At 41.9% G+C, this 24,115-nt stretch overlaps 1 protein-coding gene across 1 annotated transcript in view; it reads left to right on the plus strand.

Annotated features, from left to right (window-relative positions):
- Positions 1 to 23,710, plus strand: part of DCAF5 (DDB1 and CUL4 associated factor 5) — a 188,779-nt gene extending 165,069 nt beyond the window's left edge. Inside the window, exons 8-9 of the mRNA XM_029598805.1 lie at positions 12,740 to 12,867; positions 21,316 to 23,710. Of these exons, the coding sequence (XP_029454665.1) occupies positions 12,740 to 12,867; positions 21,316 to 23,127 (1,940 nt within the window). The 3' untranslated portion in view covers positions 23,128 to 23,710. The remainder of the gene's footprint in view (positions 1 to 12,739; positions 12,868 to 21,315) is intronic.
- The last annotated feature ends 405 nt before the right edge of the window (positions 23,711 to 24,115 follow it).

The raw sequence follows: 24,115 nt of genomic DNA on the forward strand, positions 1-24,115 counted from the left end.
TTCTCAACGACTATTCTCTGCGCCGGCAGTTGTCTAAGGTCCGGACTCAGGGATGCCTCCTCTACTGGCACGGGCAACGCTCCCACGTCGCCCTGCACATCAGGCTCCTCAGCCCCTGGAGAAAATGCTGGTGAGGACATAAAGTGGGTAATCTCCAGTTGTTGAATAGGAGAGGGGAGAGCTACCTAGGGATAAACCTGGATCTTCCCCTTTCGTTTTGGAGGCATATTTTAGAAAATTTCAGTCAAGAGAATCAGACAGCTCCACTGCTCAACCTCGCTATGCCGCCATCTTGACTCCTCCCTCCTGGAGCCCTTTTTATATGTCAGGGTTACATTGGCCACCTTCCAGTCTGCAGGTACAACGGATGATTTTAATGATAGGTCACAAATTACTTGTAATAGGTCTGAAATTTCATTTTTGAGTTCTTTCAGAACCCAAGAATGTATACCATCCTGTCCTGGTGATTTGCTACTCTTCAGTTATCAATCTGGCCTACTACATTTTCTAGGTTCACTGTGATTCGGTCGGTGTACCTGGAAGGTGTAGTAGGTCAGTTCATCTGAATCATCACCTTTGAAACCATCTTTGGAACGGGTATCTCTCCAACATCCTCCTCAGTAAACACCAAAGCAAAGAAATTCATTTTAGTCTCTCTGCAAAGGCCTTATCTTCCTTAAGTGCCCATTTAACCAGTTGATCATCGGTCCAGTCGACTCCCTCACAGCCTTCCTGCTTCAGATATATTTTTTAAAGTTTTTATTATGAGTTTTTGCCTCGTTGTCCTGCTTTGCCTTATTGACCTGTCCTGCCTTGTCTTGTTGTCCCGCTGTGCCTCCTTGCCTTGTTCCTTTGATGACCTACCTCTCTCTTGTCCTGCCTTGTTCCTCTGTGTCTCATATTGCTCTGTCTTGTCTATCCTGTTCTGACTCTCCCGTTCCTACCTCTGCCTTGGATTTCAACTTCTCTCCTGGATTGCTGCTTACCTTGACCTTTGGGCTGGAATTGGTTACCGCCTGCTCGCTGCCTGCCCTAATCCTTGGCCTGGACTTGGACCTTGACTATTTGCTGCCAGCCCTAACTGCTATCCATCTCTTGACTTCATCTGACTGGTTATCCAAGCTAACTCACTTCACACCACTCCCATCTGCACCTGAATTAGCCCATCTTTTTCCAGCATATCTTTCACCTTCATGGATTGAGTACCCAAGCATATTCTCTCTGATAGAGGACTGCAATCACAGCTCGCTTTTGGAAAGATCTATGCAAGACGTTTGGGATTGCCTTAGACTTTACTTTGCAGGTGTATGTGAATGTAATGTACAGAGAACCAACCAGGTCCTTAAGGGCTTTCTGAGGGCATACATCAACGAATGTCAGGATGACTGGGCAACTCTCCTTCTCTGGGCAGAATTCTGCCATAGCAACCATGTGGGGAACTCTTTGAGATCGTCACCCTTTCAGATTGTATTTGGCAGACATCCACAGATACCGCTTCCTATCCTGGTGTTTTCCTATGTCCCACAGCCAACACTATGATCCAGGACCTTAAGGACTTATGGCAGAAGACTTGCCAACCTCTTACTGTTGCTGCCAAGAGATACAAAAGACAAGCAGACAAGGCGCGCTGGCTGACACCTCAACTCAAGCCATCAGTCCTGTCCTATTCCTCTGTCTTGTCTTGCCCTGTCTTGTCTGTCCTAGTCTTAGTCTTCAGTTCTGACCTCTGCCTTGGATTTCAATTTCTCTCCTGATTCACTGCTTGCCTGGACTCAAATACCACCTGTTCACTGCCTTCCCTGATCCTTGGCCTAGATCCAGACACCATCTGTTCATTGGCTGCTCTGATCTGTGGCCTGGACCTGCACACTGACTCTTCGATGCTAGCCCTGACTGCTGTCTGTCTCTTCACTTCATATGTGACTGCTCCTTACGGGATTTTTGCCTAACCCTGCCGGCCTTTAGAACCCAAGGGCTCAACCTGCGGGGAACGGAGCTGGTATAAGAGAAGCTCCAGTTCTAGTCCCAGTAAGGGCGAGTCCACCAGCTGTCGTCGTGGGCTTGGTGGGTTCGCCTACTAGGCTGTTTCAACCACGCCACAGCTCTAAGGGCTCACATCCTTGACAGTTATAAGTGTGTGTGTGTGTATGGAGTAATGCCTAACGGTTGGAACATGCATTTTGCATCGTAAAATCTTTAATCTTTTGAACAGCTCCTGTAATACAGCACACTGTGAAGGTATCCACATTAAACAGGAAACAAGAGATCAGGTCCACCACATATCCTTTATAACCCAATGGGCTAGCCAAATGACTAAAATTATGAAAAAAGAAGAGGGTATCTATAAATACAATGGAGGAGTTTAAATATTAAATTGCATCCTTATTGGTACACAGAAATTTGATGAGCATTCAACCAAAGTATATCCCAGTCTGCGGCATCAAGATTACTTAAGAGTTCAACATTCCATTTGCCTATGAGAGAATTCAGTTTAGAATTATCAGTGGTCAATTCGGGTAAACTCTGGTAAAAAGCAGAGAGAAAGTGAAATTAGCAGTCCTTTTTGTATAAGATTGTTTCCACCAGATTAGGCCAACTGGGTGACCATCCCCTTACCTTAGATTACATAATCATGTTTTAATTGTACTGTAGATAGCAAATCAGCAGGAACTCTATATTTACAAAGAAGATTATCAATAAGATCATATGATCCAGAGGACCATAGTTGTCCAATATACTTAAACCCTGAATCCTCCAAGCCGGCCAACTTAGTTTAAAAAAAAAATGTTCAGAAAGACGGATTGTTGAGAATAGGAGATAGCTAAAATAGCATTTTACCTACAATAGCTGATTTAGTACATGCTAAGCTGTAGTCCAACTATGTGTGTATAACAGGGTTATTTCTGGAAGTGCTTCTGATCTGGGGAAGGGAAGTGTCACTCTGATCAAAAACATAAATTCCTTTCCCTCTAGGAAAGACTTTTCAACTGAGAACCCTAAAGGAGGAGGAGCGGTGTTAAGCCAATCCTTAAGAGCAACAAAATGAGTGTTCCAATAATGCAACCAGAAATTCAGTAAGACTATACCACCCTGAAATTTAGGGAGCTGTAAAGGATTTGATTTAATGCACAAAACTGCCATTCCATGACAGTATACATTTGTGCTCATAAGTTTATATACTCTTTTTGAACAGGACCTTTTATTATTTCCTTTATTGCTATGGTTTGTTTAATGAGTTTACTATTCTATGATGCATAATAGTTTAATTTAAACACATTAAAAATAACAGATGTGTGTTGTCTGATCTCTAATGTTTTCTTAAAATGCTACACATCTTACAAATTCTGCCAGGGATATATAAACTTATGATCACAGCTGTGTATATGTGTGTGTATATATATATATATATATATATATATATATATATATATATATATATATATATATATATATATATATATATATATACACGCACACAGAGAGAGAGAGAGAAATATATATTTGTCTGGTTAGAATGTTGGAATATTGTGGATGGCAATAGATGAGAGGGCCAATTGACCTGCCAGTTGTGCTGCTGTAGCTAAGGATTTATCTGTCAGCTATAGAAGCTTGACTTCCTGCAGGATATCACGCTTTATCCAAATTAGTTTTGTCATTTTCCCTATTTGTTCCTCTTCTGTTCTGGGTAGATGAGCATATAAATTCCTAGACTTAAATCAATACTAAGACTCCCTGTATACACCACTCCATATCTTTTATCCAGCATTTCACCCTAATGCCTTCTGTATCCGTATGAAGCATGCTTAAATTGTGTTACAATATTAACTTCCACTACCTCTGTTTGTAGGTTATTACAGGCATTTACCATCTTTTCAGTAAATTAATATTTTCTCAAAAACACACTATCCAAGATGACAGTTGCTCAGTGTTGGCATTTTTTTACCTGCCTTCCAATACCAGTAATAAGGAAGAAAAATATAAGGTGAGGGTGAACTCCTTAGCATCCTATTGTGTTCTAACAGGCCAATTAGACTTGCTTGATGTGAGACAGGCTTCTCTGGTCAAGGAATACCATTGGGAATGTGACTACTAAGCCCCAAAGTACAAGCTTCCAGATCACTGCAAGAATAATGGAGAAACAGCAGCTTCAGAAGAATAAACAGTAACTTCTAAAGGAGCACAGCTGCTTTCTCTTGATGGGAGAACTGGAGATGAAGAGATAGAAGAACCTTGATATATTGAGTGCAGATCTATTGGCACAAAACTTCTGTTGTTGACCTGATGGTTGGTCTGGTTGTGGAGGAAAGCACTGCCTTTGCTATTGGAGAAGCAGCTTTCACTGGATCACTTGGAGCCAAGTGGAAAAAGAACAGTTAATCCGGTGCAGCTGGACTGTTGGTGGGTTTTCAGCATGGGGAAGCTGGAAGGAAGGTTTGTCCTCATGTGCTATTTATGCCCCAGTTAAAAATTAAACATTTAAAACATTGGTGTCTAAGGAACATCAAGAAAAAAAGACTCCATCGACACCGTTCCACCACTGATCCATCGGATGGAATGGCATCGGCATCGAAGGACATCGAACCGATGCCCAAGCGAGTCCAGGTACTGGAACCAACATGCCCTTCTGTACTCGAGGAACCGAGGCGCTCTCCACCAGGATCGGTGTTAGAGACTGTGCCACCACACTCAGTCGTGGAAGTGCCAGTAGCGCCAGTCTTACCTTCTCCTGTGACAATGGTCCCAGTTTCCAGGGAAGAGGTGACTTCCATGGTCCAGCAGGCCATCGTTGAGGCTTTTCAAAAATTTCAGCCTCCTTCCTTACCACCATCACTACCAACACCGACTCCGGCATCGACATCAGATCCGTCGATTTTTCAGCCTTTGCTGAACAAAATCGACACCTTGATTGGTATTTTTCCTCCACCAGCACCGACGACACTGGCGCCTCCGGTGCAACCATTGACTCCATCGATGCCTACACATCCACCGATGATTCCTTCCATTCCGATTTCGGGTTCATCAGAGGATGATGACAGGGACTCTGATTCCATCTCGGGACCATCGGGCCTTCATCATCATCGAATACCGGCAAGGCCATCGATGCCAGTAAAGGATCCCTCAATGCCAATGCTTCCTGGTCCATTGGGTGATACCCGGCATCGGTTACCATCGGTGCCATCGAGACCCATCGATTCCCCATCGATGCCTTTATTACCTCCTATGCTGCCAAAGCATATTCCATCTAAATCTGCTTCTAAAACAAAACATCATCTACAACAACAACCAGATGATCCTGAATCACCTTACCATCCTCAGTATACTCCTTGGAAGGACGTGGATACTGATACTGATTCAGAAGAACTACAGTCTGAACCTTCTCCACCAGAAGAGAGGAGGAAGTCCCCTCCTGAAGACTTGTCATTCACAAACTTTATTAAGGAAATGGCGGACACAATTCCTTTCGAATTACTGACGGAGAAGGACACAAGACACAAGGCTCTAGAAGTCCTACACTTCATTGATGCACCAAAGGAGGTAATGGCAATATCTATCCACGAAGTTTTGTTGGACCTCCAGCATAGGTTATGGGAGCATCCTTACTCGGTACAAGCTGTAAATAGAAGAACAGATGCCACATACCTGGTGCAACATACCCCAGATTTCCAAAAGCCCCAAGGATTTTCAGGTGTCCATGCTGGCATCTCATATTGCGGCGTACCAGCTTTATATGACACAGTACCAAAGAAACTTGTGGAAGCAAGTTCAAGGTATTGCCGATGATCTCCCTCAGCAACAACAACTGTCTTTAAATACACTAATTGCAAAAGGGCTTGAATCTGGCAAACACGAGGTATGGGCAGCTTATGACTCATTTGAGACATCTGCCCGCCTATCAGCATCGGGAATTAATGCAAGGAGGTGGACTTGGCTTAAGGCCTCGGACCTCAGACAAGAAGTCCAAAAGAGACTGGTAGATCTTCCTTGTACTGGAGAGAATCTCTTCGGAGAAATAATTTAGGCTACCATCTCTCAGTTAAAAGATCATACTCCACCAACTCTCTAGACTACCATCGGATCAGCCATCCTCAATAAGAAAATCGACCGGAAGGGAAACCAGGAGACCCTTCTATATAGGCCTAGAAGATATTACCCACCTGCTTCTTCAGTGCATTCATACCGTCCACCACAAAGGGGACGTGCACGCCAAGCAAAACAGCCAAAAACCCAGCCACCACCACAAACTGGACCAGCAGCGGGTTTTTGAAATCAATCAAGAGAACAGAAGCCTTTCCATCAACCCTATGCCCCACTTACCAGTAGGAGGTCGACTCCATGAATTCAATCACCAATGGAGTCTCATTACAAAAGACCAATGGGTGTTAGCCATACTAAATCGGGGATACCGTCTAAAATTCAAAACAATACCCCCGCATTCTCCACCCATTCCACTTTGGATAAGCATGGTCATCACACCTCAACTTCAATTCTCAGGACCTATTTTCCTTAGTGAAGTGGAATCATTCCGATAGACAGGACTGGACCTTCCCTCTGCCAGAGGCAGTGGGCCCCAGGACAGCTTGTAGCCATTGAGATTTTAAAGTCCATTGAGTTCTTCTCATGGCTAACTTCGCCATAGGGGTAACATATACTGTCGAGGCCATGTGTCCTAGTAGCACTAGAAGTTGATGGGCAGATGTGAACTGGTATTGGGTTATAGAGTTCGCCAAACATGCTAGATTGTCGGCACAGTCGTTTGGAAGAAAAGCTTTCGCCACTGTGGTGTCAAGGTCTGCGCCGATGAATGTGAGGAGTTGAGACGGCTCGATGTGGGATTTTTGATAGTTGATTAGAAATCCTAGGGTGTGTAATAGTATTATCGTGCTTTTCAAGGCAGACAGAGCTCCCTGCCTGGATGGGCTTCTGATTAGCCAATCGTCTAGGTATGGAAAAACATGAATGCTGTTTTTTCTTAGATGTGCAGCAGCCACTGCTAGACATTTTGTGAATACTCGAGGAGCAGAGGCTAGTACGAATGGTAGGACTCGATACTGGTAATGATTTCTTCCCACGACGAATCGTAGATACTTGCAATGTTGTGTGGAAATGGCTATGTGTGCATAAGCGTCTTGAAGATCTAGAGAACAGAGCCAATCTCCCTGTTGAAGCAATGGAAGGATGGTTCCCAGAGATACCATCCGAAATTTTTCTTTTTGAAGAAATTTGTTGAGATTGCGGAGGTCTAAGATAGGGCGAAGGCCGCCTGTTTTCTTTGGAATTAGGAAATAGCGGGAATAGAACCCCTTGCCTTGTTGAGACCGGGGAACTAGGTCGATAGCCCTGGCAGTCAACAAAGTAGAGAGTTCTTTTCCACTGGTGACGGAAGAAGATTCTCGTCACAAGATGCTGGAGGTCTTACAATTTGTAGACGCTCCAAAGGAAATAATAGCAATACCGGTGCACGAAGTCCTTCTTGACCTCTTGCACCACCTGTGGGACCATCCAGGTACTGTACCTCCAGTCAAAAAGAAGACAGATGCTACGAACCTGGTCCAACAAGCCCCAGGTTTTCAGAAAAGTCATCTGCCACACCATTCTGTAGTTGTGGAATCAGCTCAGAAAAAGGCTAAACATTCACGTCCACATTCCTCTGCTCCTCCTGGAAAGGAACAGAAGGCATTAGTTGCATTGAGACAAAGAGTTTTTCAAGGGTCTATGTTGATAGCGCGAATAGCAGCATATCAACTCTACATGACCCAATATAATAGAAATCTCTGGAAACAAGTCCAGGAGATTGCGGAGACATTACCACAGCAACAACAAGAACCCTTATTCTCCATCCTACAAAAAGGATTGGAAGCAGGCAAACATGAAGTCAGAGCTGTGTACGATTTGTTTGAAACAGCATCCAGAGTCTCAGCAGTGGGGATCAGTACTAGGCACTGGGCCTGGCTCAAGGCCTCAGACCTATGCCCGGAAGTGCAAGACAAACTTGCAGATCTACCCTGTACAGGAGACAACCTGTTCGGGGACAAGATCCAGGACGCAGTGGCCCAGTTAAAAGACCATCATGAGATCCTGCGTCAGTTGTCAACTGTCTCCGCAGATATTCCCTCTGTAGCCCACAGGGGCACACGCAGGGACAGCAGAAAATAATTCTACAAGCCATGCAGATATTTCTCTCCTCCGTCCCATGCATGACCAGCTTGGGCACCTCAGAGGGGACAAGCACGCCAAACGAGAACACCTAGGCCACAGCCAGCTCCACAAGGTGGCCCTGCAGCTAGATTTTGATTCCTTTCCAGAGAACAGCAGCCATCTTCCAGTAGGGGGCCGCCTTCGCCACTTTGTAGCAAATTGGCACCCAGTTACCACAGACCAGTGGAAGTGGTCCATCATAACCCACGGTCACCATCTAAATTTTTCAAAAATACCCCCAGACTTCCCACCCAGTCCATTCTGGAGCTGGGACGATCATACAGGACTACTCGAGTCAGAGCTCTTGACCCTTCTGTCGGCCAAAGCCGTAGAACCGGTTCCACCGAATCAGGGCAGAGGGTTCTACTCCAGATACTTCCTAATTCCAAAAAAGACCGGTGGCTTCCGGCCTATTCTGGATCTCCGTGCCATGAACACATTTCTTCACAAGGAACGGTTCAGAATGGTGTCCCTGGGCACCCTGTTTCCTCTGCTACAACAGGGGGATTGGTTCTGCTCTCTGGACCTTCAAAACGCATATGCGCACATTGCGATCTTCCCTCCTCATCGCAAGTATCTGCGATTTGTGGTGAGTCACAAGCACTATCAATACAGGGTCCTGTCATTCGGCCTTATCTCAGCGCCCTGAGTGTTTACAAAGTGCCTGACAGTCGTGGCTGCACAGTTACACAGCAGAGGCGTATACGTTTTTCCATACCTGGATGACTGGCTCATAAAAAGCCAGTCCAAAAAAGGAGCCCTCGACTCCCTCGGCCTCACCATAAGGCTTCTAAACTCCTTGGGATTTCTTATCAATTACTCCAAATCCAATTTGACACCGTCTCACCATCTCTCCTTCATAGGAGCGGAACTAGACACGGCACTTGCCAAAGCATTCTTGCCAAACGATTATGCTGTCCAACCTGGCCAGCTCTATCCACCATCGAAAAACCACCTTGGCTGGCCACCTACTCAAGTTGCTCAGCCATATGGCGTCAACAGTCCACGTCACCCCAATGGCAAGCCTAGCCATGAGAGTGACACAATGGACTCAAATCTCAGTGGTGACAAGCTACTCAACCGCTTTCGTCCCTGGTACACATCACTGGCCAGCTTCGTCTGTCCCTTACTTGGTGGACACACAAAGCCAACTTACAAGTAGGTCTTCCTTTCCAGCAACTGGCTCCTCAGGTGACCCTAACCACAGATGCCTCCAACCTCAGTTGGGGAGCCCATGTCCAAGGCCTTCAATTTCAAGGGACTTGGACAAAAGCCGAAGCAACCCATCAAATCAACTTTCTGGAGCTTCGGGCGATGCGGTACGCCCTTTATGCATTCCAGGACTGCCTCTCCAACAAAGTTGTCCTGATCCAAACAGACAACCAAGTTGTGATGTGGTACCCGAACAAACAGGGGGGAGCGGGCTCTTACCTGCTCTGCCAAGAGGCGGCGCAGATTTGGGACTTGGCCCTTTTGCACTCCATACTACTGCGAGCCACTTATCTAGCAGGCACATGGAATGCACAGGCAAACCGCCTCAGCCGACGATTCCAACCCCACAAGTGGTCTTTAGATCATTCGGTTGCGAGCAGAATTTTCCACAGGTGGGGTCAGCTGACCATCGACCTCTTTGTGTCCAGTTAGAACCACAAAGTGGAATGTTTCTACTCCCTATACAGGGACTGAAGAACACCAAGCATGGATGCCTTCGCTCGTCCCTGGAACACAGGTCTGCTATATGCGTATCCTCCGATTCCGCTGATAGCCAAGATTCTCGTGAAGCTACAACAGGACTTAATGATACTCATAGCCTCGTATTGGCCACGCCAATTATGGTTCCCCATACTTCTCAACCTCTCTGTCCAGAAACCCATTCACCTGGGCATGGCGCCCAACCTCATCATACAGAATCACGGCAAGTTACGTCACCCGAACCTCCAGATCTTGTCTCTAACAGAATGGATGTTGAAAGGTTGATTCTATAACCACTAAATCTTTCTAGTGACATCTCTCAAGTCCTTGTAGCTTCACGGAAGCCTTCCATGCGGAAATCTTACCGCTCTAAATGGAAAAGGTTTACCTTGTGGTGCACGCAAAAGGGCTTTGATCCCTTTTCTTGCCCCACATCCAAACTATTAGACTACCTCTGGCACCTCTCGGAATCTGGCCTTCAGACATCTTCTATATGAGTGCACCTCAGTGCCATCTCTGCGTACCATCAAGGAATAGGGGATTCCCCAATAACGGCTCAACCCCTGGTGAGTCGCTTAATGAGAGGCCTACTACAGCTTAAGCCTCCTATGCGGCCACCGGTCGTGGCATGGGACCTCAATGTTGTCCTTACACGGCTCATGCACATCCCTTTTGAGCCCTTGCACTCCTGAGAACTCAGACACCTTACATGGAAAGTCCTTTTCCTAGTAGCCATCACCTCTGCTCACAGGGTAAGTGAGTTACAGGCCCTGGTGACCTACTCACCTTACACAAGATTCCTCCATGACCGGGTGGATCTTCACACTCACCCTAAATTCCTACCTAAGGTGGTAACTGATTTTCATTTAAATCAGTCCATAGTCTTGCCCACTTTCTTTCCAAGGCCTCACGCTCACCTGGGTGAGTGAGCTCTGTACACCTTGGACTGTAAGCATGCTCTCGCAATTTATTTAGACCGCACCGCAGTCCATAGGAAATCCACCTAACTCGTATCTTTTGATAAGAACAAACTTGGAGTGGCAGTGGGCAAGCAAACACTTTCCGACTGGTTGGCAGACTGCATTGCATTCTGCTACCAGCAAGCAGGCCTTCCACTCAAGAGACGAGTGAAGGCACACTCAGTCAGAGCAATGGCAGCGTCAGTAGTATACTACCATTCAGTACCGATTGCTGACATCTGCAGGGCTGTGACATAGAGCTCTCTCCACACCTTCGCAGCTCACTACTTCCTGGACAAGGCTGGATAACAGGATTCTGTCTTTGGCCAATCTGTCCTAAGAAATTTGTTTCCAGTCTCATCCTAGCTCAACCCTGCATCCTTGCCAACAGCACCCCAGTGGTTGTGCCTGTTGCACATGTTGTGTGCTGCTTGGCTTGGCCTGTAGTTTACTATTCACCCATAGGTGAGGACTACCATCCTGCTTGTCCTGGGAGAAAGCAGAGTTGCTTACCTGAACAGGTGTTCTCCCAGGACAGCAGGATGTTAGTCCTCCCTAAACCCGTCCGCCACCCCTGCGGAGTTGGGTTCGTTATCATTTTCTTATTTTATTTTTTGCTCGTACTTTTGCTATAAACGAGACTGAAGGGGGACCCCTGGTGCTGGGCATGCTCAGTGTGCCAGTCAAAGTTCTAGATACTTTGACAAAAGTGTTCCGTGACAGGGCTCCACCTGATGATGTCACCCATATGTGAGGACTAACATCCTGTTGTCCTGGGAGAACACCTGTTACAGGTAAGCAACTCTGCTTTCTCTTTCCCAGACCAGTTTCCTGATACAAGTGCAAGCTTCCTACAACAGGCATTGATAGTCTCCGAGCAAACTGAAATACTTCAGTGAATTCTCACCAAAACACATTGATCATCCTACCAAACAGAAATACATAGTCCTTTTTTAAATATCTTTTTAAGGGATCATGTGATTTGATACTCAGATCATATAAGTTGAAGAAGTGATATTGATTTCCCTTTAGCTTTAAGTGAGGTATTTTGTCCAGTACAAACGAATTCATGGTAGCAGCCCATGACACATTCCATGTCAAAGTGATTTGCACTTACTTATCCAAGTGCCCTGCAAAAGAAAACAAATCCATATAAGTTAGAAGTATTTTATCACCAAACCAAGGATACATTTTTCTAATCCATTTAAATATATCCCATCTGGTTTTGTAAAAGCCATTTAAGATTAGTATAAGGCAACTCTCCTTTTTGTTATTAACTGTGCAACCAGAAACAGAACCTTGATGCTCTTCTTTTTGCTTTTTACTATTTCTGTCAAAGTGCATTTACTGGCAGTGGAACTTTATTTCAAAAGTTAGTCAAGACTGAAGTCTTACCTAGACTAGCTCATATAATAAGACACTTAGGGTAATGCTGCAATGTGATTGGCTAGCCATGACCATGTTATTACAGCACCAAACCATGAACTGGACCAGCCATAACTAAAATCTGCTTCATTTAAGGATTTCAAATAAACCAATGTATATGCAAATTTACTTATATTAAATAAATACAATTACAAAATAATTGCCAATTAGCATTAAACTGATCACACTGTGTGCAAATTTATGTTTTGTTTTGGGGGGTTTTTGTGCTAAATATTTTTCTGGCACTTGAGGACTGGGGTTACCAATCCATTGGCCGGATCTTCTTTTCTCGCTAACCATCATCTTTTATATTTCTACATATTTAAGGTTCTAATCCAAAATAGTACAGTAATACGCAATAGAACAGGCTTTTTTGAAAAAACAAGTTATGTTCTGCAGTTGGATTGAATTGTGAAACGTGCTAAATATCCAGTTCCAGTTATTTTCTTTTCATTTGTTGTCCTTAGGTGGTGCTGGCCGGGTGGTCAATGGTGCATTTATGGTGTTGAAAGGACATCGATCAATTGTAAACCAGGTCCGATTCAATCCCCATACCTATATGATCTGTTCCTCTGGCGTGGAAAAGATTATTAAGGTGAGCTTCCAATTACCTAACAAAAGAGGGTTTTAAAGAGTTTCAGAAAGTAAACAGAGTATCATAACACATTGTTATCATCTATACCCAACTACTTCATTAATTTTCTTTTAACTAGTTGGACTGATTTGTATCATTTTTAAGTTACCCAATATATAAAAAATATTATGACTTAAAAATGTTTGCTAATACAAAAATGATTAATATACATATTGGACAAAGTTTTTTATATACTACAGTAAATGCATCAGTGTGCACCCATTAAAAACCACTACAACCTTGATACTTTCTTATTTGTGATGAAAATGAGGTTTGTAACAGCATCATGTCTCTACTTTTGTCCAGTGTTAATAGAACAGTACCAGAAGGAAACAAGATGCTCAGATTTGATACTGAAAGCTGGGAACTAGCCCTAACTGTGATGGACAGCTGGTTGAGTCCCTGAGAGCTTTTAGCTATCATGTATTAGCATTCAGAAAAAAACTTTTTTTTTTAAATTTCCCTTTAATCCCACTATCTTCTCTCTTCCCTCTCCAGATGGCATGCTTTTCTTAAGATGCACTGTCAACATCGCTTATGGGATAGTAGCCACAGTAGTAGCAGCCCTGTTTCCTGAGGCCTCAGTGAGCCCTGATGGATAGAGGAGTCTAAATTTGAAACCTGAGTCATAGTGCTGGCCCCCAAAAAATCCATTTTGAGTTGGTTTTGTTAGCTTCTGCCCAGTAATAACTTACCGTATAAAGGGATGTGAACTGCAGAATTTGTGAAACCTGCCCTCTTCATCATGAAGTATTTCTTCAAACTGCATAAGTGAACATAGTCTGAGTAGAAGACAGTTTTCCTTTAATCTACACTGTGAACTTCGTCATCATTCTAGTAACTGCACCATACTGGTGAAATTTTAAAATGGCAATATTTCCCATCAATGGCAGCCTTCCACTACAAGATTTATCTACAGCAGAATGTACAGTTCTTTCTTAATGTATCATTGGACTGTATCTAGTATTTATTTATGTAAAATATTTTATATAGTGTTGGCTTCTGATACTAAATAATGTCTACTATACAGTAACAATGTAGGAAAAATCTTTTTTTTTATGTTCTATTAATGAATAAAAAGTTACTTTTAACTAGTAATTTCAGGAGATAAGTTGTAAAGCAGTTTCAGATAGGCAATCTAAAGCTCTCATATTTGGAAAATTACTTTTATTACTAGAACCCTGCTTTAATAAAATATGACAACTGCTATTGCTTTGAAAATCAGAACAGCCTTTGGAAGTGTAGCACAAGGTCCCTGTTTTGTCATTTTTCCAGAGCAAGTGAGGCAAGACAATTATTAAGAAGTAGAAAGTGTATGGGACTAACAAGATCCTGTCTAAATTTAACCATCCCTCCAAATTGGATGACCTAGCAAGGAGAGGAGACTGATCAGGGAGGCAGTAAGATGCTAATGGCAACTTTGAGAGAGCTACAGGCTTCCATAGCCAAGACTGGTATGCACATGTGATGATAATATCCCAAACACTCCACATATCTGGCCTGTGTGGTAGGGTTCTGTGGTCCAATGAAACTAAAATAGAACTTTTTGGCCAGACCACACAACATTGTTTGGCACAAACCCAACACAGGACATCAGTCAGAAAACATCCCTCATGGTGGTGGCAGTTTCGGAATGCTGTGCTTGCCCGCCTAGCACCTTACGAGATCTGCATATTAAAACACTTACATACCATTCTGGAAAGACCATAAGATTCCACAAAATATCTCTCTCAAGAAGATCAAAGTGAATTTGGTTCATTATTGGCTCAAGGTAAGGCATGCAAGAAGCATCTTGTACACTCTGCATATGATGCTTTTGAGATGGCATAAAGACTCTCTGCAGTGGCTCTAGACAAACAGAGACTCCTGACTGTAGATGTCTAGCCTGCATGCAGATGTACCTTATCTGGAGGTAATTTCTTTGGAGATAAAATCAAGAAGGCTACCTCTGAGCCAACCTTTGCCCCCAGGAGGTACTGGAGTCAGGAGTCTAGTTCCTGACTCCAGTACCTCCAGTACTCCAGAGAAAGTGCTTTGTGCTTTCAGGATCTGACTTTGTCACTTAGCCCCTTCCTTTTCCCCAGCAACAACAGAGCTGCAGACCCACATAGCTATCTAGTCAAAATCGGAGATTGGTTTTTGACTGGATCAAGAATCAATAGCCAGTACTCTCTCTTGAGAGGATGCTGAGATTTTATGCAAACAGTTGGCCCATAATAATTTCAAGCTGTTGGTCCTTCAGATGCAGATAGCATTTATTGGAAATCCTTCCAAACTGCTCACCTTTCTGGCAAGTAAGGAAAATGTTCCAGCAAGTTAGGCTGAGTTTATTTAGACATATATGTCTCTCTTTATTGCATTCAAGACAAGGTACAACACCACAGAGATTAAACAATACAAAAAGAAGATAAAATCAATACCATTTACAAAATGTATAAATTGAAACAAAAAATCCTTTAATAAATGCAAGGGTCAAGGATCATAATTATATAACATGATAAATGAGCATATAAAGAACAGTAATAGGTCTCCACAGACTGAACTTCAGATTACAAATCACAGCAATGATCTCAGATTTAAAAAAACCCCCAAAACACTTCCCCAAATATTGAGAAGTATCACAAAAAATGGACAAGACTAACAGAACACATTCCTGTCAGCCTAATTTACAGAAATAGACAAAGCCCTGATAATAAGAATTTCTTAGCAAATTGACCCTCTGGTGTGTATATTTGCGGCCTTTAGTATAGCTCACAAGTCACAATAAAAAAAAAAACCTACTCCTCATACAGCTGATGACCAAAGGCTTGGCGAAAGAGCTAGATCTTCAGTAAGTAGCAGAATGGAAGAAATTCCATTATCGTCCTTAATTCCTTTGGTAGCCCATTCCAGAAAGTGGATTTATAACTTGAAAAAGCACAGGAATGAGCAGTTAAAGTTTTCACTTTCCTAACCGAAGGAACTACCAATAGTGCTGCATCCTGCAATTTAAAGGAGTAGATTGGAAAATACCATATTAAACATTCACTAAGGTAAAGAGAACCTTGACAATGAAATGTTTAAAAATTAAGCAGCCAACCTTAAATTGTGCTCTGTTGGTGATGGGAAACCAATGCAACTTCCTGAGAAGAGGAAGAATGTGTTCTTTCAGATTGATTACCTGTAAAGACTATTGTGTTGTGTTCTGGACCAACTTGTACCTGCTTAAAGATGACTTTGGTAATCACATATGTAAGGCATTGCAATAATGCATAAGTCAAGATAACCTGAGTCAAGGTGTCAAAAGAAGGTCACAGCTTTCTTATCAGGTGAAGTGGATGGAAAGCACCCTAGCTATATAGGAGTGAAGATTTGTTAGCTTCAGTGAAGACTCCTAAAGTACGTACTTCTCTTTTTAACAGAAGGGGTATTCAATTTAAACTAAATTATGCCAGAGCTGCCTAAGAGGTCTCATCATCTATAGCTAAGGCCTTTCCTTTGTCAGGGTTTAATTTCAAATAGTTAGCCCTCGCCCAGTATCAAATAGCTTCCAAACAATGAAATCTGTTTTTCAGAGCCCTGTTTTACCTACCCCCGGGGTGACATAAAGCTGGATGTCATCCACATAAAAATGGAAGTCCAAGCCAAATGTCCTTATCAAGTCCCCCAAAAGCCTCAGAAAGATGTTTTTCTGCTGGGGACAGGAGGGAGACCTGGGGAACCCCACACCTCACTGGAAAAGAGGTGGATGAGAATGTACCTAATACTTCTTGCTGGGAACGATCTGCTAAAAAGGAGGTGAAACAGCATAGACCTATCCCTCCTATGCCTAATTCTGCAAAGTCTCTTAAGCACAATCTGCTTATTAGACTGAAGGCTGCAAAGAAATCGAGCACAATCAGGATGGAAATTCACTGCAGTCTCAGGCATATAAGAAATCATAAAAAAAACTAATAAACTTGGTTTCAGTGCCATCATTGACCCGAAAGCTAGGCTGGTGTGCATCTAAAAAATTAGAATCATGTAAGAATTTCTGCACTTGGTTTAAAACCGCACACTCAATGATCTTTGACAAGAAGGGAACATTGCATGCTGGTTTGAAATGACTTAGATCACCAGGATCCAATGAAGGCTTCTTCAAAAGAGGTGAAATAGCTACTTGCTTAAGAGCTCAACAAAACAACCTTGGATAAGGCAGCATTCATAATCTGGACAAGCCATGTTGATTCTCCCTCCATTGAAAGTTAGACCTTTACGAGGAGTCCCTGAGTCAGAGAATTATAAAAAGTATCTTCTCCTGATGGGACCTTCCAAGGTAGACCTGCTTAGTGCTTCAGAACAGGAAGGTGCTAGCATTCTGCTTCAAAAGGAGGACATAGGACAGTCTAGTGTTTTATGTTTTCTCCCTACATTGGGGCAGGAGACTTCTGTGCATGTATCTTCTGATACCTATACTGGCAAAAACCTTGATAAATTCAGAAGAGACCAGGAGACTATAGTTCTCCTAGCTCGATGTTAGCCGAGACATTTAGTTTCCAATTCTCTGAGATTTATCATCCAGGAAATCAATCAAGCAAGACATTTTTCTAACTTTGATATCGCAGAGCCAAGAAACTTTACTTCTTTGCAACATTCAGTTCCTTATCTTCGTGGCCTGCTTGTTAAAAGTGAAGTAATAATACTGTTATGGTTTCTCTAATTCAGTATCTCACATTTCTGGCTTCTAGAAAGGATTCCACTAGAATGTGGTATGATTTCAATTGGAGATTTACTGTTTTGTGCGATGGTAAGGCCATAGATCCCTTCTGTTGCACATCAAAACTGCTTGAATATTTTCTACGTCTCATAGCATGGGCTCGAAGCCAAGTCTTCATCAGGATACACGATAGTGCAGTTGGCACATATTATCATTATGTAAAAAGAAAATCAATTTTGTACAATCTTTACTTGTAAGATTTAACCAGTGTTTGCATCATTTGAAGACTTCTATCAAGCCACCCACAATATCATAGGACCTGAATGAGATTTTGACACACATGATGAAAGCCCTTTTGAGCCTCTGAAATTCTATTTGCCAAAATATCTGACCTGACAAACTTTTTTTTTTTTTTTTGTGACATTGACTTTATCCTACAGAGTTGGAGAACACTAAACCCTAGTAACTTATCCACCTTTCTCTGTTTCATCACAGTAGGTTGGTGCCACCAACTTGGTGGTATGCAAGCATCCTAACTTTCTGCCTAAAGTTGTGGCAGATTTCCATGTTAATTAGTCAGTCAACCTTCCAAAATCTTTCCTGAGACCATATGCCAATAAATGTGAACAATCACTGCACAATGTGGATTGTAGGAGAGCTGTCACTTTCTAATTGGAATGGACTAAAGACCTTAGAAGGTCCACCCAGCTTTTTGTTTCTTTTTTCCCCTATGAATCCTGAAATCACTGTTTCAAGGTGAACACTAATTTGATAGCAGGCTGCATATCCTTCACGACAACAGGTTTAGGAAGACTGTTCTCCAGGGTTTCTTTGAGGGTTAGGTCCTAACTTCAGTCCCCTTAGGGATCATTATTTTATTTAGTGTTTTCATTCAAAAAAAATTCCACTCTTTTGGTGGGATTGTTCTTGTTTCCTCCCATATTGTTGAAGACAGTCCTAGGCTAGGAGCTCCCATCAGTGTGACTAGGTCAGGGGTAGGCAACGCGAGTCAAATGCTGCAAGTCAATCAGGATTATAAGATCTACACTGAATATTCATAAGATTTATTTGCATGCACTGCCTTTATTGTATGCAAATACATCTCATGCAATAGTCATTGTGGTTATCCTGAAAACCCAGCTGGCTTCTGGCTCTCAAGGACCAGAGTTGCCTACCCCTGGACTAGGTGATTCACTTTACCGTAAAAGAGTTGCTCACCTATAACAAGTATTTTCTGAATTGTTGCTGTCATATACCCTCCCTCCTCTCCTTCTGGAGTAAAGCTTATTGATTAATGAAAGAACTAAGGCATGCTGCAGAGATGTGGGCACACCCATGCATGCTCAGAGGGCTACAGAGTTCTCCTGGATAGTTCTAGAAACATGTTCATGTTAGCACCGACAGGGGACATTAACCTTTAGTATAACTGGCGATTCCTGTCTTCAGAAAACACCTGTTTTTCTAATAAAAAGCCAGCGTTTCTGTAATAGCAGGTACAATCTACAGAATACCTGCTACAGCAAACACAGAACACCTATGCCCATAATTCCTAGCAAATATTTATCCAAACCTCCCTTGGTGCAGTATCGTTGCCTGCTAGAGATGCTCCAGTGTACAAAGTAGAAAGTATGAAATATTATAAAAAACCAAGAACATCATGAGATTGCAAAATCTAACAAAAACTAACATCCATCTGCTTGGCTTCCAAGCAGAAGTAAAGTAGAGAAACAAAAAAAACCAGAGTAATTATAAAAGCCTGATACTTCCAAAATCTATCCATGCATAACAGCCCTGTATAGTTACCATTGAGGGAGTTCTGATGTGGATTAAAAAAGGGGAACAATTATGTCCTTAGATTTAATCACTCCATTTTCTCATTGTTACCACATTGTACCATGCCTTCATAGAGTCCCTCTAACTATTTATTTTTTCATATCACTATCCATGTGTTGGCTAACAGTCAGGAAAAAGGAGAGAGCGAAGAATTTATGTATAATCAGGGCTTAATATATCTGTATATTCATCAAGCGTTCAAATTTTTTTGAAGTACAAGTTAACACATGAAACAGTTTTGAACATATGGAACAGAAGACTTTAATTTTAGTTTTTTGTTTATGTATGGTACAGTGTGTTCCTGGCAAGGTTAGAGAATAAACACTTTAAGTCATTCTTCCCTGCATCAAGGCAGGGTATTAGACCCTCTCCCTCTTAAAATAGTGAATTCCATGTTAAAAAAAAAAAAGTAAGTTTTAATATAAAGCAAGCATTAGTTTGAATCTGATTCAGTACATTAGCTGAAGGTGGCTTGTACATAATAGAGCTAGCTGCTTAATAACTCTTCGATTTATTTTCAGGCAAGAAGTAAATTGCAATGCTAATAATAGGTAATATGCTGACTATGTCTAGGAATTATACAAACCACTCCTGTACAGCTCTAATAACCCTCAATACCTCAGTCCTGACTTACAGAACCCATTTTATCATGTTCAATTCCCGTACTAATCAGATATGTGATATAAACAAATATCCACCAAGGACTAATTGGAGACTGTTAGATTCATCACATTTATGATTTAAGATTATATTTTGCAAAATCCCTATGCCAAACAGCTTAGTACATTGATTCCTAAACTTTTCTGTTGGGGTTTCACATGAGCTATAACAAATTCACAGAACACATCAAATAGACTTCAGAATTAAGTTGTTGTTTAGTTCTGACCTCATAGCTCGATGTAGCATTGTGCACTGTGGTATAGAAGATTCAGGTTTGGATCTTAAACTGTTTTTAAGGGCCAGTTGGGCCTAAGTGCACCACAGATGTGGTGTGCTCGATCCTAAAAAGCAAGGGTAGTTTATTGCCTGCTAATGAATAGTACTGAGGGATTGTCTTGGAGGTTCTTAGAGAGGAAAAACAACATTTTTTTAAATTAGATGTTTGATTATTGTGTTTTGAAAGTGCTTAGAAATGTCTGTCTTGCTGTCCCACAATTTATTCTTAAATATTGCGGTGAAATGCCTTAGTCTTAGCATAGCAAATACAATGAATGCTATCTACCAAACCTGTATCAACAGCATGACTTATTTTGGTGGATTATGGTGAAGCCTTTGATAGTCTGTCAAAGGCTATCAATGTCACAGACTGGATCCCTTTGTTGAAATATACCCTAAAACTTTCTGATAAATTATGAATTCTACCTGGCCATGCTTAAAAAAATGGCAGGGAGAGGGAGGAGCAAGATCTGGAAGAAGAATTATTGATATGCTGCAGCATTTTATTTTCTTCAAAGGTCCTTTTTATTATGAATATTAATTCAGCCTCAGGTTTGTTGATGAGATTTAAAGTCTAGAGGATGACATGCCAGTTCACGTCATGACAAAGATCTTTGTTTCCCTGGAAACAAGTGGCTTCGCTGGCAAAGTTTAATGCAATGTTACCAAGAGTAAGTACGCAACACCTATTTTATAAAAATAGAATACTGCAGGCATGAAGAAATGTAAAAAGCTGAAATGTTGAGACAATGGAGAACTCATTGCGCAGGTATGTTCATACTGAAAAGAATTCACAAACTTAAGTAATTTCTCACTTGGTAAAAGGAAAGATTCTATAAAACGAAAGCATTTTAATGCTGTTAAATAGGTACAAAAATTTTGTGTAGCAGACCTGTTTGTTAAATCTCAGCTATAAGGTGCAATTCAGTGGTAGAAAAGTAAAATATTTTTCTGCTTTGTTTTAGATATGGAGTCCTTACAAGCAGCCTGACTGCACTGGAGATTTGGATGGTAGAATTGAGGATGATTCACGTTGTTTGTATACTCATGAAGAGTACATTAGTCTTGTGCTTAACAGTGGCAGTGGTTTGTCCCATGATTATGCCAATCAGTCTGTTCAAGAAGATCCAAGAATGATGGCTTTCTTTGACTCACTGGTACGCCGGGAGATAGAGGGTTGGAGCTCTGACTCTGACAGCGACAGCACCATTTTACAGCTTCACACTGGTGTAAGTGAACGCTCAGGATATAGTGATTCAGAATCTTCTGCCTCTCTGCCGCAGTCCCCTCCACCATTAGCAGAAGAATCTGATGAGGCTGCATATAATCTAGGGACTCCAGGGTCAACCGAATCTCCACCCATCAGAGAAGATGTGTCATCACGTCAGCAGAGGTTATCGTCACTCAGAAGGTACCAAGATAAACGTCTACTGGCTCTTTCCAATGAATCTGATTCTGATGATAATGCTTGTGAAACAGAAGTGGAAACAGACCTTTTCCCAAGGCCCAGATCACCTAGCCCTGAAGAAAATGGATCTAGTAGTTGCAGTAGCAGTAGCAGCAGTGAGGATGAAGAAGAACTAAATGAACGACGGGCTTCAACACGTCAGCGCAATGCCTTGAGACATCGGAAAAAGCTGCAGAATGAAGAGAGGACTGGCATGAATGCAGAAAACGTAAATACCTATGTAGGTGAAGATATCTACAACTATCCCCAGATAAAAGTAGATGATCTTTCATCTTCTCCAGCCTCTTCACCTGAGATGAGATCAACAGATGTAGGGGTTCTTAAAGGAAAGGCCTCTCCATGCTCTAACATTGAAGCAGTCGAGAGGAAGATATATAAAGCTTACAAATGGCTCCAGTGTTCTTATATATCATATTCAGCTGGTAAAGATGGAGAGGCCTCACGTGGAGATGGAGATAATGAGGAAGGAAGACCAGGAACTAGTGGAAGGAACAGTGCTACCCCTTCTTCAGTTAGGGAGGATCCAAGTAATTTGTGTTTCTTAGCATCTCATGATTCTAAAGATCTTCCTCCTGAAGGTCATGGAAAAGAATTTTTCAAACATTGTACTTTGAAAGAAAATGCTAGTAATAGCCAAGGTCTAGGACGTGATTTTGACAATCAGCATTGGTTAGAAGATCAAGAAAACTCATCCCAAGACACCAGCATTGGCTCCATGGAGCATTCTTTTGAAACTAAAAAACTTAATGGCAAAGCTGTCTGCAAAAGCATGAGTAGCCGCACAGATGAACAATGCAGTCGGAGTACTGGCCTTGTAGAACAAAAGAACAGCCAGAAATGTCAACAAGCACCAATCCAGCACTCGATGGTAATCCCAAAAGATTCCTTCTGTCCTGTCATAACCAGCAGTGGATCTGATAATTGCTCCAAAAACCAGACTGATGAAACTGAGGAGAGGGGTCTTGAGGCCTGTGTAGGTCACAATAATGGCCATTTACTCCCCTGCCTTTCATATCTCAGCAACAATGGACAGAGTTTTGGAAATGAGGAGAACGTCATTGGTTCACAGTTGCATTTAAATGCAGATAATAGTAACCTGGAACAGACAGATATGATCCTGCATAAAGAATGTTGCTTGTCCGAAATGGACTCTAATACTTATGACTTGATTGCAAAAGATGATATTACAGATTTGCACCTGACGGACACTGTGAGTCACCGAAATCTCGGGGGACTGAAAAGGACCAGAGCAGATTATGAAGACACAGATTCAGAGAATTCTTCATCAGAAAAGAAATTAAAAACATAATAAACATAAAATGTTTGTTTAGAACTCTCTGAAACAAAAAAGTATTAGAGCCTGGTTCAGAAATGGTGTGTTTCTGATGATCCATTACATTCTTAAATGGGTCTGTTTAAGATTGTTGATGGCTTATGCTATACAAAAATCCACCCAATTCCTTGATTACAAGATCCGTTTATAGTGCACCCTTACAAGTCAATCCTTGTTGAGGTAGAGTTATCTTTGTGTGTGTATATGTGCAAGTTTGTTCAGCCACCTAGCTTGGCTGTTTAAAAAAATGTCTTCTGCTTGGAGGATTTTTGCAAGCTAGCTTTGATTATAGTGAAGGGTTTTCTAGCCTTACAAAGTGTATTGTCAGATCACACTGTTAGGGGTTTCATGGAGTGTTGAGCAGCAAGTGAAAATTGTCTTATGATTTTTCCAATTTACTTATGAGAAAGGAGTTTTACTTTGTTATATCCTGACAATACAAATCTCTCTGTGTAATTCTGATGATAAATAGGAAAATTTGAATTAAAGCACTTACAATGATGGCCTTTGATAAGGTAATTTCAGAACTAATACAGTAAATTGAAAATTTTTCTTTTTGCAAGTCTAGTTTGATTTTTTTTTTAATGCTCAAAGCTCAGTTTTAATGATAGCTGTGTGCACTGCAGTAAAAATGGAAATGTTTGCAAACGAGGTGAGAATGTTTAAGCAATGATAACACATCTTGCTATATCTACTCCTTTCCCAATAGGATTTGTTTTACAGTTTCACTTAATCTTTGTTTAGTGGTTTGTACAGCAGGTTGCTTAGGTAAACTTGCACCTGAAAGCTGTCATTTGATACCCAATCACACCTAGGACAGGATGCTTATAATAGGGGTATGAAATAGCTCTATTGCATTCTCAAAAGCAAAGTCAGGAGCTCTAATCAGTATTGATATATACTGAGATTGTAGTGTTCCTAAGTCAAAAAATGTTAAACTTTGAAAGGAAAAAGAGAAAGAGAA

This window comes from Rhinatrema bivittatum, chromosome 4, assembly GCF_901001135.1.
Source record: "Rhinatrema bivittatum chromosome 4, aRhiBiv1.1, whole genome shotgun sequence".
NCBI lineage: Eukaryota > Metazoa > Chordata > Amphibia > Gymnophiona > Rhinatrematidae > Rhinatrema > Rhinatrema bivittatum.